The 17,195-nt window shown below is 34.7% G+C and overlaps 1 protein-coding gene across 1 annotated transcript in view; it reads left to right on the forward strand.

Moving 5' to 3' along the window:
• Positions 1-17,195, forward strand: part of LOC140070705 (cadherin-8) — a 291,808-nt gene that overhangs the window by 93,321 nt on the left and 181,292 nt on the right. The window contains exon 3 of the mRNA XM_072117492.1: positions 9,462-9,756. Within this exon, the coding sequence (XP_071973593.1) occupies positions 9,462-9,756 (295 nt within the window). The remainder of the gene's footprint in view (positions 1-9,461; positions 9,757-17,195) is intronic.

Genomic DNA, 17,195 nt, shown 5'->3' on the forward strand with positions numbered 1-17,195 from the left:
TGCACACTGATCAAAGTCCTTCAACTGGCCAAATGTATTCACATGTGGGAATGAGGTTTCTGTGGGCTTTCTGTACACTTAATTTTTTTCTTATTTTCTCATCAATAAGAGCTCCACGGTCTGTATGTGCCTGTCATATACCATCAAATCAGCAACCTCAGGAAACAGAGTTGGCATATAACTTGCCATACAGAATTCCTCTGCTACATTAACGATTCATATTAAATGTTGTGGAAAAACGGATGCAGTTTTTTCTCTTAGCACTAAAAACACTTAATAATATTTCTTTTTATAGCAATATCATATTCCATAGCGCTTTACAAACCATAATGAACTTATACAAATATAATGCTACAAACAGTCATATGTAACAATAGGAGTGAGGACCCTGCTCGCAAGAGCTTACATTCTATGAGGATGAAGGGGTATAAGAGCTTGTGTACTGGTCCAGACATTCTTTAAAAGGAACAGAATAAAATCATTTAATAATAAAAATGCTGCTGCTTGATCAGCCGCCATCTAATATACAAAGTCCATGGTGAATGGGACTGCAGGGAAGCCTGGAGCTTTAAACATACATAAAAATAATTTATGAAAACTAAAAAAAACAGTTTTTTTTTATTATCACGTGCAGTAAAACCCCATGAGATAATAAGGGGGTTATTCAAAACAATTTTAAAACAATTTTAAATAACCTTTTATCTATTGACTGGGAAGAACAGAATTCCTAGTGGTGACCAAGGAGGCAGAAGAGAAACAATGGGAAAGCAAAGGGACTACTCAGGTATAGTATTGTGTACACTTTGAATGAAACACAATATGAAACATGCAATAAAGCCTCTCAACTGGTGTTAGAAAAATTAGAGCATGTAATACATTAAAATAAGGAACTGCAAGCTTCACCTGATGAAGGTCTAAGTACCGGACCGAAACATGTTGTGTATCAACAATGTAGTCATCTTGTATAAAAGCAGCACCTCTAATTTTTCATTGTCCAATAGATCCAAATAATCTTTTATGGAATTTTGGTTATCAGGGTTCCATTATTTGTGACCATTATCGATCAGTGAAAAAGCAAGTAGCAGGGGGAAAGGGATGCAGCTGCATCTTATCTTTGTGTCTTGAGAACAGCGTGCTGTGAGAGGGGACAAGTGGATGTTTTAGTGAATTTTTCTAAAAGCGCATAGCACAGCTTTTACATGACACCAAGAAAAAGGGGGGGGGGGGGGACCGACTGGGTTTATAATTAGTAGCCTATTGAAATATATCTTTTGATTTATGAGTGTTTGAGGGAAAGGGATTTGTTTTTTTTAATAGGAAATATATGTTTAAGCTGTATTCTATATATTTGCATTTCTGAAAACTGCATTAAGTGTTGTCAGCTAGAGCGAAGGCTTTTGTTTTGATCTCATACTGCAACAGTGAGAAACATATTAACATCACAGGTCAGAATTAACATTAAAAGTGTATTTTCCTGGGCTCGGCGCAGTGGCATATGTAGTAATATGCAAGAAACAAGTATCTCTTGGGAGAATGCTACAGTCCGTTCTAGCCAATTACGACACCAGTTCTTTATCATCAATAAAATTTAGGCTGCAATATTTATAAATTCCATTAACTCTATGTTGGAGCTTATATGTCGTTTGGTTTTATGATTTGCAGTTTGAAGTTTTCACCAGTAACAGTAGAGTTAAAATATAAAATATTCACTTGGTGTGAAACGTACTGTAGTATCAGTTTGTTTCATTAATATCAGTCACAGCCTATCAGTAAATTAGTTTTGCACTGGCCAAATGTAGAGCAATGCTCCCTGCTTCAGCTTCTGCATCTTGTGTCCTGTTTATCTGGTTTACAGAACAGAATCACATTCATATTGCAATTCATTAATAGAAAAATATATTCTCATAGTAAAAAAGTAAAAACACGTTCAAGATATTCCAATGCAGAAACATTAAAATAACTTATTCTATAGATTGTCAAGTTTGCCCTTTATTGGAGCTCATTTGTCTCAATAGATGTGGAGTAGTTACCAGATAATTGTAATTTTCTTCCTTGAAGCCCAGATGCTTTAGCATTTCATTTGTTTTCTTCTTGCTCTCAAAATTAACTTCATGGTAAGATGGTGCAGGACATGTGCTTGAAAAAGGCATTTAGAAGGAACAAATCTTCAACTCTATGTCAGTGGCAATTAAAAGGTTAACAGTGCCAGTACTGATCGTAGGTATTAGGAGCGGGTGTATAAAACAGCCATCACCTGCTCTACATTTGTATGGCTCAACCCGTGAGCTCTCTCCATTTCACCTTTTTAACTTGTCAATTACAGCATTTGGCATTGAGAGGTTAAAAAACTAGAACCAAAAAGCTAAAATCTAGGTTAAAATAGTTTCAATGTAATTACAAACAATGAACTTCCATAGAGACATTAAATCATTGAATATGCCAATAACATTTTTTATTTGATTAAAAGTAACCCAATGATTAATTGTTTCTACAATTTTTCCATGTGCTTTTTTTAATCCATTTCGGCCTCCGCTTGCCTTTGCTAGGTCGTGTTACTGAAAATCAGAAACCTTTTAGAACCATTTAATCTTTGTTTTTCGCCTTTGAAATAATTTTGAATTGTGTCTTTATTTCCACTTAGATATTAACACATAGGGAATAGTTTCATTTGCCCAAGAATTGGCATAGTAACAGAACATCCCACAGAACAGATGTCACATGCAGGATTATGAAATCTGTCCAATTACACTCTCATTCCTGCACTGGTCGTAACAAGAGACTCAACAAGCAGCATATTTATTGAGTTTGATGCTATCTGAATCGACAGATATGCACACAGTCCCGCAGTAAACTATTTTCTATTGATTGCAGGTGTTAGAGACAATTCGTGGCCATATGGGAGCTTTCTATTTAAATCCTGGAGAAGCCAAAATTTACTATGACAGGAATCTGATGTTGTAGTCATGTAACATATAATTTTTTATTTACAGAAAAGGTACTGGGCCCAAAAAGCTAAATTTTATAGAGGACCAGCACCTACATTATGCAAATTATAATACTCAACTCAAGATTTTTTTCTCCAGCAGGCTAGCCAACCCTGTATAGAATTGCACCAAACAGTATCTGGACCGGTAGGGGTCAATAATATCTTGAAAAATTGTGGCCTCTTACTGGAAACAAGCAAAGAATTAAATTATTACAGGAGGGATTACAAATTTTATTCAATATGACACTAGGAAAAGATGTTTAAAAAATATAAATACATTGTGCACTAGGGACTCACAAACATTGAAGGGACATGGGCATTCCCCAGTACTGGGCAATGAGTGTCCAATAGTTATTAAGACTAATGCAACTACATCGGCTACTTACTAAAAATAGAAAATAAACACATTTTTAATGGATTGTCAATAAAGGCTGAAGACAGGGCATGCATACAATTGTTAAACATATAGGCCCAGATTTACTATGCAGTCTGCGCCAGAAATCTGGCATGGACTGCACATAAATACTTGAGCAGAACCAGACCAGAAAAAATCTGGTGCATACAGTTCATGCACTTCGGGCGCGGGCAGCATTTTGGGAGTGAGATCTGCTCTTCACAAGTGTGTTGCTTGCTGTACATTAGGTATTAAACATTATTATACATACATTAGGTATTACACATAGTGCAGTTTGCCTCACTTATAGTCTGGCCCATAGTCTTCAGCTAAACAATTAATATATATTAAAGTGCCATGTGCATTAACCTATAATACTGGGCGCCCACATTTGCTTGGATTACTGACACCTTGACACATGTTTTGTCACACTGCTTTTGTCCAGGGGTACTGTCAGCCAGGCATATAGGTATATAATGTAGAGACGGACAATAAGGAGAATTTTTCTCACCTGATGTACGATTTGAATTATTTCCTCAGTAACCACGTCTGCCGCGCGTCCTGGTCGCACCTCATCAAAAACGGATGTTCACCCATGTTTACATTTGTTGAACCAATATCTAACTGTGGTCATAGTTGGCAAGTTATCCCCATAAACAGCATCCAGATTTTATCTCCTGCATTTTTTCCCATCCACAAACAAAAACCAAATTACCGATACTGCTCTTTTTCCATCATAGTGAAAATCACGAAACACGTCTTACTCAAATGGCTGCCAAATCCAAACTAACCTATCAATTAGTCTGCAATTTGTTTTGCCGTCATTTGATAGATGGCAGCACACGATCATAACACTAACTTTCCTCAGGAATGCCATCTGTTGTCACACATGGGTACTTATTGAGCCACCCTCGTACATAAGAAATAATGGCGGGCTTTGGCATGACTTTGGTCATGTGATCCGAGCATGTGACGCATCAAGTTACACAATACACCGCACAACCTGACAGAGAGATTTCAAGGAAATTCTTTATAGATGGGGCTATAGGTGGGTGAAGCAAATGAAGCAACATTTGTTTTTTTTCATTTCAGTAATCTATAGAGCCAATATAGTCTTATATCAATTGCTATGTTTTCCATGACATTAGAACTGTAATTTTAAACACCTTGAATGCAACTAGACATCAGCAGAAATCAGCTGAAAATTTATTAGATTCTTTCTCTTTAGCAGAAACCATCAATTAAATGAATTAAAACTTCTGAAATAATTATAGTTCTGAGGTTGAGTAGCCAAAACCTTTGTATACAATCTATATACAATCATTATTTTTACTCAATGGGGGTAATTCATCATTAGACCGACTCCCTGAGACAGTTGTATGTCTGTCTTTGGATTTATCTTGCCCATCAGATTCATTCAAGTGTCTTTGACCCTTGATAAATCTGCTAGCAGTGTCTAAAGCTATGTGGGTTGTTTGTGCATTAAAAAGTCACAAAACAAACATCAACAGTTGCAACACAAAGAGCAGGTTGAGGACTGGAGTCAATTTGGTCCAAATTTGCCTCAACTTAAATTTGCAATTCATGAATTCAGTCCTGTTGTGAAAACTTGGCTATGCAAGTTTAGTGAATTTGGTATAAGCAGGGTCTATGTCAAAGTAAATGTGCATTGTCTGATGTTTATTTGGCTAAAAAAAAAGCAGCAAAACTGCATTTTCACCACAACTGCGCCAAAACAACACCAAACATAGACAAAAACGCAATGGTACATCACCCCCTTGAGATTTGTGGTGAGGATGTAATATATGCAGCATGTGGTGGTCTTATTGCATTCAACTCCAGTAAACTAATTGTGTATCAGGTTGGTTAATTCCTATTCTTTGTCATCAAAGTTATGTTGCTGCTTATGTTGCTACAAAAGCAAAGTGCTGCTTATGTACTATGAACTTGAGGAAGGCAGTTTAGTTTCCCCGATAATGATGAGGTTTTTGAAGAAAAAAAGACTAGTTCTCTTCTGTAAACTATAAATGAAATTATATTTACAGATGTAATGTCAGACTGTAAGGCAGCTTTTAAAGCCTTCTTCTTTTCTTGTGACCCATATAATATTTTCCACCTTCAAGCTTTAACTGGTCCAGTAATTGACTCTGCTGAACTATTAATGTATTGCTACCTTCTATAAACACTGATGAAGACATAAAGTGACACATTGATGCAGATGGAAGTCTGTAGTAGTAATACAGCACTATCGTATACTAATTAGCTTTGAGAAAAAGTTTGATCTTTGATGTGGCTGGAGAACAGATGGGAAGTAGAACCGCAATTACATGTTTTAAAGTATAGACAGAGATGCACTAAGGTTTGTTTGAGAATATAGCTTGCATCTAGATACACAGAGAACACATTCAACAGATGGCAAAACTTTCCATTTACTGTAAAATAAAATCCATTAGAAGTCTAACATTTTGAATGGATGAATTATCAAAAGTAGCAGACAGAATTCATGTATTCCATATATTCCAGAGTTGAAGTATTTTCTCTTCAGTATCTTCTTATGGACATCAGCAGGGTGAACTGTGGTCACCCACTAATATCACACGGGCCACAAGCCCACAACGACATGTGGCCTATTGCTTATAGCCTGGAAAATGCACATGTTCATGTCTACAGGGTCTATGGGTAATTTTATGCATGCATACACAACTTTTAGTCACTTTGTACTTGTAATTGTCAATGGTGGTTATTTATCTTAGGCTTGTCTTTTTTTTCTCTTAAACTTGCAACTTTTTTTGGCACAATTGCATATTTGCATCAAAATTTGAGACTTTTCCTCTAAACTAGCAAAGAATTTTTTAGTGTTGCACCTGATATAATCTTAAATTCCAGATGAGGATGTATAAAAAGTCAAAATTTTTGTGCAAATTGTGGTAAAATGGCAGAATTTTGGCACAAATGAACTTCAGTGCACATTTTTTAATGTAACATACTAGACAAAAAGTAGGATAAATCCATCCCTGTATGTCTTGATGTTGACAAACTACAATATAACAAACTACTGTATTTTCCATCGGTCTATATTTCTTCTGTGTGCACGAAATATTTTGTTAATAAGAGGTATGGAGTAGACATTAAAAGAATGTGACTGTAGGATGAGACTGTACATGTTTAGTTATTATGAAGCCATGTAGAAACGCATTGCAGCTGTTATCCTAATTATTAGAATTTTAATTAAGAGTATTACAATTGTTGCTTTACACTTTTAATTCACTATATGCTCTTTAAATATACATGTGAAGTTACAAAAATACTGCTATTTGTCTTTTCCATCTACCAAGCAGAACACTTCCAAGAGCTAAGTATTCACAGATATAATTCACAAGTGGCAGGCATTGAGTCATTTTTGTAGGTTTAATGCAGTCCTACATATATCATTTGAATTCTATACAGAAATGGACACAGGCATCACCCAAGTCTGTCTAGGTTAATTAAATGAAGAGTTTGTCCCAGAAAAGTCACCATTTTATTATCTTGTTCTTTTTGCTCCTTCTATATGGAGAGTCAGGTATTTGGGACATAAATGTCAAATATATACATTTACTGAAATAAGATAAGACAGTGTTAAGTGTTCACACATAGAACCAGGGTGATAAAGGATCATTTGATGGAAAGGAAAAATAAGACTGGAAATATACATAGACATTGCAAGCAGAAAAAGAAAGAGAATATCTGAAGACATAAAACAGTTACACACAATCACACCTGACATGCAGCTTCTGCCATGGCTGGAGATGAAAATGCCTTTGGCCATTTATGACCTTGTATACTGGTAAGAGTCACAATGTAGAAAGGGAATTAACAGCATCCACTGGGCTCCACAACAACAACACCAACAACAACAACTCTTATAAATCCAAGGTATTGAGTTCTCTGGACTTTATAGTAACCTATTAAGGTTACAGTGTGGTAGAGAAAGGAATATTCAGATCAAAAGAATAGATTACATTATATTTTAGAGAAATAATGATAAAAGACAGAGTTTTTAAATATGTTATAATATTATATACAGTTTATGTAATGGACCTCTTCCAGGATGTGACTGGAAGGCCAGTCACCAGAATTTCAGACCAGACTTGTCACCACACCAATGATACCTGCTGGCAAAGGGTATTTTTTTGTGTGTTAAAATTGTGTCCCTCGGGTTATACTCAAGTATATATCTTAGTTTTTTTTTCTCTACATTTTCCTTTTTTTTTGCTCTACATTTTTACTACAGATGGTAGGCCTGTATAAAGTGAAATTTCTAGTTATTGCTGGATTCTACTTAAACCATAAGTAATGTGCCTACTACAATATGCCTGAAAAGAACACCTCTTTTCAAAAACATTAAGCCCTCAACCAGACCTGTCAACAGAAAAATACAGAAGTTATGCCCCTGAAAAGTTGTTGATAGTAAAAAAAAATGTTATTTTTCTCCAATATTGTTTTTTTCCAGTAAAATTGAGCAAAGGTAAAAGAAAAACTATAGAAATGAGGTATCACTGTAATCGTAGTGAACCAGAGAATAAAGATAAAATATTATTTTTATATTATGGCGAGTGGGAAAAAAATGCTAAAAATCGTAAATAAAAATTCATAATTTTGTTTGTATCCACCTTGAAATAGTTGATAAAATCTCATGAATAAGCTATAGACCTCCAAAATTAATTATCTTTACATAGTATCTCACTCCACAAATAATAAGCCCTCATATATTTGCATTACCAAAAACATGTAAACTTTATAGCCTCTGAATGGCACTGCTTTCATTCTATACCCGGCCGTGTGCCCATACAGCAGGTTACCACCACATATGGGGTATCGGTATGCTCGGGAGAAATTAGGCATCAAACATTGCAGAGCATTTAATCATTTTATTCATTATGAAAGTGTCATTTTAGCCTAAATTCAAACGTTTCTAAGCAGCATGTGAAACACTTAAAGGGTTAATAGACTTAATAGAAGTTGTTTTACATACGTTGAGGGGTGTAGTTTCTATAGTGGGTTAATTTATGGGGCTTAATTATTATTTAGGCCTTTCAAAGTCACTTGAGATCTGGGTTGTCCCTCAAAATGTGAGTTTTGGCGATTTTCATGAAAATTAGAAAAATCACACCTAAAGTTATAAGCCTTATAACATAACATAAAATATCATTCCAACATAAAGCAGACATTCCAGAAATGTTAGTTATCTAGCTTTTTGGGTAGTTTAACTACCTGCCTGGAAAGCAGAACACGTCAAACTTTGAAAATGAAGAATTTTTCCCAAATTATGCCAAATTTTTATTTTTTTTCAGAATGAAAGAAAAACGTGTCAGTTAAATTTTACAACTAACATAAAGTACAATGTTTCTCAATAAAACAATTTCAAAATCATCAGGATATGTTTAAGCATTCTGAAGTAATTATGGTGACACATGTCAGATTTGAAAAATCAAATCAAGTCAGGTCATTAAGCGTAAAAAAAGGGTCAGTGATAAAGGGTTAAAGAAAAATGTTTCACTGTCCTATACAGTTGTTCTCCCTTTCTTTATGTATACACCAGTATAAAAGAACTCTCTATGCTCACACAGATAGTCAATAGAGAAATTGTTACACATTCTACAGTTAGTTGATAGACTAATCTCCTTACAGAGCTACATTATCAAGTGTCGAAATTATGCTTCACTCTCATATCCTTCTGCTCAGTCTGTTTTCTACAGACCTTAGATATCTTAAAGAAATGCTGCTCACTACAAGGAAGAAGGGAGGAGGAGAAGGGAAACAGAAGATTTTTTCTTTAATTCAGATATATTACATAGTTTACTAATAGCATCTGCATTATTGGTCTCTAAAATAAAATAATAAATATTTCAGACATTTTGCTATGCTTTAACTACTTTGAGTAGGAATATAAAATTCAGATTCATTGACTTTTATGTCAATTATCTGGACAATGCTTATATGTTAATCTTTGCTCTCAATCCCTTAGGACTATTGTAATGTAGTTGAAATTGCAATTTATTGATGGTTTCTGCACTAACTGAATTTCAATTGTCATTTCAGCTTCACACAGACTTGGATCCCGGGATCAGCAGAATCAAGTATATTCTTTCTGGAGAGGGAGCAGGTACAATCTTTGTGATCAACGACAAGACAGGAGATATTCATGCAATGAAAAGACTTGATCGGGAGGAGAAAGCTGAATATACACTCACAGCCCAGGCTGTCGATAGGGATACAAATAAACCTTTGGAACCCCCTTCAGAGTTCATAATTAAAGTTCAGGACATTAATGATAATGCACCGGAGTTCCTAAATGGACCATACCATGCAACCGTTCCTGAGATGTCACTTGTCGGTATGTATTCAGAACAAAAAATTTTTATCTAGGTATTTGGAAAATGTATTGGAAGAATATTAAAATGTTAACAACAATGGTTTATTCTGTACAATTTTCACCATTATTCATTTTTGTTCATAACACCTAAACGAACAGACGTTTTTAACAATAACTAATATTTGCTTTGCTGTGCCATTTGTGTGGAATGTAGATATAGTATGTATATATATATATATATATATATATATATATATATATATATGTATGTATATATATATATATATATATATATATATATATATATATATATATATCTGAAGAGGATCCAAAACGTAGCACTTGGGTTAATAATGTACCCACTGTTTTTTACATTGTGGAGTGCAGGCTATTTTTTACTTTCTGTAAACTTTTTATTGTAAATACTACACATGAAGGAGTCTACCCACTACAGTGTTGTGTAAGCCAAATGAGCATCTTCTTGGTGCACTAGGGGTGGGAGCACTGCTGTGTTGCACTTGTTTTTCTCTTTTCAACACTGCCTAAACCACCAAGAACCTTTTCAGATGGAACACTGCTAATATAGTAGATAATCCAGCTCACACATTTGAAGAGACACATCCTTGGACTAGGGGCAACAATGTAACAAAACAAATATGAATCCAGCACAAAACATATCGAGGTTTCAATAAAAACATGTAATCTGATTTTATTTAAGATCCATCTTTAAAAGTACTCCAACAGACAGAGGACATATTTTGCAACAGCTCGCTGACATGTTTCAAACTCAGGCCACAGTCTTACTCCTGGATGAGTCAGCTGAAAACACGTTTGGTGCTGGATTCATTTTTGTTTTTCTATTCTTTTACATACCTGTTTACATATCTCATAAAACCAAAGAATAAAGATAAGAAAGCACATGCGCCCACAGCCCTGTTCTTGCCCCTAGCCCACTAAGAAGCTTATTTAAAAAAATTAAAAATTGCTCTGAAATACTTGTCTGAAAAGCTCATAAGGTCAAGCCCTTCAAATAGTGAATTGCAGGGGACAATTGCAGATCACACAGTTACTACATGGAGTAAATGTGGTAAAGTATAGCTTGAATTCCTAGCCTCATATATCCATTCATTAAGTATTTAATATGTATGTATATATACATATTTAGAAATCTTGTTTAAATCTTTTCTCTATGGGCTCTCCAAATGTCCTCCTTTCAAAAATGACTTTTATAGCCACCCTTTATATTCCTCTCCTTCCTCCAATAATCATTTGTTGAGGATAGTTATTTCAATTAGTTACCTCATTTGCATTCTCCAATTTAATTGAACAGTAAGTGAGGAAGTGTTGTGATTGAAACATAAGTGCTCCCACTATTTAAATGTTTCAGAGATGCTTCATTAGGCGAGGTTTAGTTCTCAACCATTTCATCTGTAAGTAAGGTGTTGTTTTTCACATTCAGATGGGGTTTAAGTGTTCTATTTTATAACATTTAATTGACTTACAGTGTATTTCTGTGCAAACATCTGGTGCAATTTTTGCTTGTTGATTAATGACACATAAAATAAGAGGCATGCATTAAAAAATCCACCTATGTTTTTGTTTTGAATCAAAATGGTTACATTCTCCTATTCTCCAGTAAAATATATTTTTGTTATGAAATGTAAACAAGATACAGATAATGGAGTTATGTATAGCATTAAAGAGGATTAGTCAATAAATCTGTCCGGTACAGTCAAGAGGATCGGTTTGTTCATCTAACATATTCATATTTTTTTTAATATTTTTTTGCATTGCATCATTTCTCTCCTATACCCTTGTTATGAAGAAAATGTTGAATGGATGTGGGGTTATATGATGGCAAGTGCAAATAAATGGTTATTTAAAATTACTTTATAGGGGAATACAGACATTCACTAAAATAAACATTTCAGCGGAGCTGAAGTATCTCTATTTTCCGAATGTATGTCTTATTGCATCATTATAGAGTTAGCGTCTTGTGCACCACAAGTTGTGAATTTTTTTTAAACATTTAATCAAAGCAAAAGAATATCTCCAATGACAGTCTCCTAAAAAATCCCGCAAATTTCACCTATAACTTTAGCAAAGTTGCTTCCCCTGCTCATCTGAATTGCATTGTTCAGTACTTCCAAGTCCACAGAAGGAATCTAAGTTTGAATTAGTTTTCTATAGTTTCATACCAGCAAGTGCTACTTTAAGACAATTTAATGTACATTAAAACTAAGCTATAAATTCCTATTTCAAACGAGACAAATTGTGAATCTCAGCTCTTATAGGATTATTGGCTTGTTGAATGGAGAACAATAAACCTAATTGGAGTGGTTTACTTGGCATTTGGAAACATCTGTTTTCCTCCAATGAAACAAAATATATGCAGCATATTTGTATTTCATTGCTTGTATGTGTCTTTCTTAAAATAAATACAATTGTAGAAAATTCACAAGTCAATTACTAAGTATTTCCTATACCAGGACTGGAGTGGATTAATGCCACTATTTGCAGGTAAAATATGCAAAATATCAAAGTGCCACCATTTTTCTGAACCCCCAGGTCCTCAGATGCTTGTTTAGTAGACAGTTTATGTGATTGGGGAAAGGTAGTACTAGTTTTTTCACACAATAAATGCATGATCTTAGAAAACATAAGTAGGGGTCCCTTAAGTCCAAAGATTCGTAATACTGTCTTTTCACAGCACAAGCAAATTACACAACCAAACCCAGAGAAAGGACAGATTTCTGATTAGCTGTAGGATTTTGTAAATGAACCCCAATGCATAATAAATAATGATCATATGAGGAATGATGCTGTGTTTAAGAGTAATTAAGCCATAATGTATTTTCTGGAGTTCACTTCCCCTTTACACAAATGCGAAGTCAAAATGACTTAATTAACGGGCCATATTTCTGAGGTCAGCAGGAAATTAGCCCAGAGGGTAAACTCCTATCAAGAAGAGGATGGGAAAGAAGATGGCAGATGTTGCAAAATATGTTGTCGATGAAGCAGATGTTGTCAATCCACACTGTAATTTTGCATTGTTTTGTAGACTATTTTATGGATTAAAAAATCCCTGGTCTGTTATACATCAAGGATACAAGGATCACATAGAAATTGTTTGCACGCAGTATTATGGACAAGTATTGAATAAGGTATTATAAGGGCAATGCGTAATGTTCTGCAAGAAATGGGTGAATCATCAGTGTATCAAAAATTCATAAAGACTTGCACAATAAATCACGGACACATTTAATATTAATGAAGCTTTTAAAATTCTCTGTTAGTTTTTCCTGTATAGAATGTGTATGTACAGCCATTGGTGTCTTTCAGCCTTCTATAACCAGCAGAGTCAAGGTTAAGTATTTCGCTACGTTATCTGACTATTAAAATAATAAAATTATCACAATGGATTACAGCCAAAATGAATTCATATTCTAGTTCTGATACAAACCTTTTGCCCCTGTGGTTAAAAGGGCTTAGGCATAAATGTACATTTGGCACTAAAACACCAAGACACTGACCCTCATTATCTATGTGGAGTTCCCTATTGATTAATTCAACAATTTCAATGCTTTTAAAGGAAAGACTTTGATTTAAAGCCTTAAAGTCAAGTTTTAACTCTTTTTGAAAAGGTGGAAATAGGAGAGCCTTTCTCAATTTATAGTCATCTACAGGAAACAGTGTATACATGAAAGTTATTTTTTGGATGATTATACAAGTAGTTAGTTTAGTCCTATTTCTCTCAACATTCCAAAAGCTGACCCTACACATTACAGGACTGTTGGCCATTCTTACATAATTTGGTGGCAGACTATTCAATGCATGTGATGATCGCTCAGCTCAAGCCGCCACTTCTTTCAGCAGGAAAAACTTTTTATCTATACAAAACTTTCATACAAAATGGTATAAATCTTATTGTACTCATCTTAGTCCATAAGTCCATTGATCCATTGGTCCATTAGTTCCATGGAAAATGTTCATAAGCTAAACCAAAGACACTCAAGGGTTGTTCACCGAGGGCTCCGCATACTGTGACGTTTCGGAGGCCACGCCTCCTTCCTCAGTCCTCAGTCAAGTTATACACTGAACTGAATAAATGTATTTGAACCCTTTTAGGCATTTTTCCATGTTAAAGGAGGTGTGATAAATATTGTTTACTTCACTTCCTTGCAAGGAAACTGCAATACATTTTGCTTAAGACTTTAGCTCCGCCTTTTCCACTTGAATGAAACTGAACTGCAAACAGGACAAGTGACACCTGGGCATGTTGTCATAGGGCTATGTAGCAGAAGCAGTTCTTATACTGAGTACAGGTGGTCCCCTACTTCAGAACACCCGACTTACAGACAACCCCTTGTTACAAACAGACCTGTGGTAATTGGTAATTTACTGTACTTTAGCCTTAGGCTACAATAAACAGCTCTAACAGTTACCAATGGTGTCTGCAATTGAGCATTATTGTTAATCCTGGTTCTGATGACAACCCAACATTTTTAAAATCCAATTGTCACAGAGACCAAAAAAAAATTTGTCTGGAGTTACAATTATAAAACATACAGTTCTGACTTATATACAAATTCAACTTAAGAACAAACCTACAGAACCCATATTTTACATAACCCGGGGACTGCCTGTACTGATATATATGTTAGCCAGTAGGCAAGGTCGTTAATCATCTTAAATTCTCAATTTATATTTTAACTGAAAAAAGCCTTTTAAGTCATGACTAGGCCTGCATTGTCATTCTCCTTGTACACTAATTCAGTTGGTTGGGGCCGTCTTATTGATATGTGCTTACGAGTGGTTTCTGCCTTGCTAAGGATATTCTGGCAGGCTAACATATACTCTGAACTATCCTGGGTATTCCCGATATCTAAGCAAGGAGATGTCTGGGCTATCCCATTCCCATGGGCCTAGCTCTTGCAAATGCTTGAAGGATGCTTACCCAAAGGTTCAAATTCCAGGGGTTTTGGACTCACAAAAGTAATAAACAATTGTGAATACAACATTTACCTAATTTCTGAGTAAAATGGGCATTTGGATTAATTAATAGTGGACCTCACCATAATTTTCTGTAGTTCATTCTTTCGTTTTGTACCATAAGTATGTTATTGAGGCATCATACATATTCATGATCTAAAACTTTACCTAAAGATTATTGCAGTTTTAATTTAATTTGAGGTGACTTTGCCTTTCAATTCAGTGCCAATTTATTCAATGAGAACACTTATTCAACTATCTAATCACCAAGTAGTTGGCATTCCTACTCTAAATCAAGAAGAATGATTAGTTGTGTTTGGCAAATCAACCCTGAATCAATTTTTTTTCTATTTCTCCCACCTCTATCATTCTTTCCTTAAAAGTCGAAGAAGGAAATTATATAAGACAAGTTTATTTGGAGAAATAACTAATGAGACAATCTTCATACAGTTAATGAACTTCAGCATTCAAAAAGTATAGGCACCATCCACTTGTCTTGAAGAGATGCTATATCCTGTAGATGCAAAAAATAGCATCTTCTTTAGTTTGTAAAATCAATCTTATGTCTGTAATTAATTTATTACCGTTAAAAATGTTGGCCAATCCATTTTACAAACTTTAAATGAACTATTAATTGTACATCACACTACAAACTTTCTGTTCACTGGATAGTATATGCAGAAAAAACTATAAATACAAATACAAATACAAGTCAGTAAATAACATATAATGCATCAAATTTACATGTGACAGAAGAGAAAAAGTTTAGAAAAAAACTATTCTTGTGTAAACTAGAAAATCAATACCAAATTAAACATTGTTATAAGTGCTAGATGGAAATTTAGCATAGTACACATATAAAAGCAGTCCACGAAATGCAGTCCACAAATGCTCCGCAGTTACAAGTATCAAATCAACTGAGTACAATTAGTGATCATTACTGCCAAATAAATTGCTAAACTGTGAAGTTCCAAAACTCCCTCATCCTGATGGTGATTGAAAAGCTTAAAAAATCGACAAATACTCACAGAATAAGAATACCTGTCGCCATGACCCCACACCCATAACCTCCCCCACCCCAAATATCTGCACTAGTAACTTGGTATCATTTGCTATGGTGCTCCTCTACCATGCGATTATCTTTTGCATTTTGATGTCACCAGTAGTGATGGAATGAGTTTTTTTTTTTTGTGTTCCATGTTGTTGTATATGTTTATGTGAATACCTGGCTCAATCAGTGTGTACAAAACAATTTCCCAAAAAGGATCAATAACGTTTTATTGTGTTGGATTGCATTGTAGTATGTTCTAGTCTCAAACTTTCCTCCCATTTAAATTTCCAAGTTTTCAAATTTCAATATTTACAATATTTAATTAAGAAATGTTGCATTCCAATGTCTAGAAGGGATGGCAAGATAAAAATCCCTACCTGGCCGCAGAATTCTCTTTTTTCCCATGACTTTGGTGGTGGTTATTACTTTTCACAGGCTCTCCAGAAATTATTTTTTGGGGGATAAAGATAGGAAGGACCAAAGCAAATTTACTTATGTATGGAAGTGTCTACCAAACATAGTATGGTCAGTCAAATTTAAGTTGTTACATATACCCATTTATTTCCCCTCTTGGAAATATGGATGTGGCCACAGTTTCTGACCAAGAAACATGTTCTTGCCAGTGAATTAACTCTTTAAATTAAATTTATAAACATTATTTTGAGGATTACAAAAGCCTAACTGTGCTGAAATAATGTAAATTGCAGCAGCTTGAACCAAATTACAGGCTAATCTCTCTTTTTGTATTGTTTATATCTCAGCTTTCTGTAATCTATTGAGAAATCCAACCAATTAGTCTACCAGCTCAATAGTGGACATTGGCCAAGTCTCCTCCAAGTTGCTATATGAACATGTTGTTATTATGCCTTTGTTTATCTGAGAGGGTAAATAGAAAAAAAACCTCAAGAGCGCTTTGTATTTATGACAGCTGTATATAGTTACGGCACTGTGATTATTACATGGACTAAATTCTAATTGACCTGCTGTGATATAGTCCTTGTATATAGAGGATAACAAGAAAATCATATTTTTCTTAAAATAATAGGTAGACAAAACCCAGTCTTAATATTCATATAAAAAGGCTTCCTGCTGTTGTTGAAGGTAAGAGCATAAAAGCCTTTGCAGTCTGATTTTTGAGAGCTCTTCTGGTTTTAGCAAAGGATGTAATGTACTAGCGCTAAAGGAAAGAAAAATAGCAGGGAAAATAATTACCCAGAACTCACTGTGAGCATAGAAACTCAAACAACAGAATTCATGGTGCATATACTGGTAATGTTGTGATGTCATTGTGACTCTTATGGACAAATTTAGCCTCCAAATGCTCAAAAGGATGCTATCCGTAGAACAATAAAATTTCTACTACAACATGCCCAACCCACTATAAATCTAAAAATATTGCACAAAATATAGCAACAAA

This window comes from Engystomops pustulosus, chromosome 7, assembly GCF_040894005.1.
Source record: "Engystomops pustulosus chromosome 7, aEngPut4.maternal, whole genome shotgun sequence".
NCBI classification, from domain to species: Eukaryota; Metazoa; Chordata; class Amphibia; order Anura; family Leptodactylidae; genus Engystomops; species Engystomops pustulosus.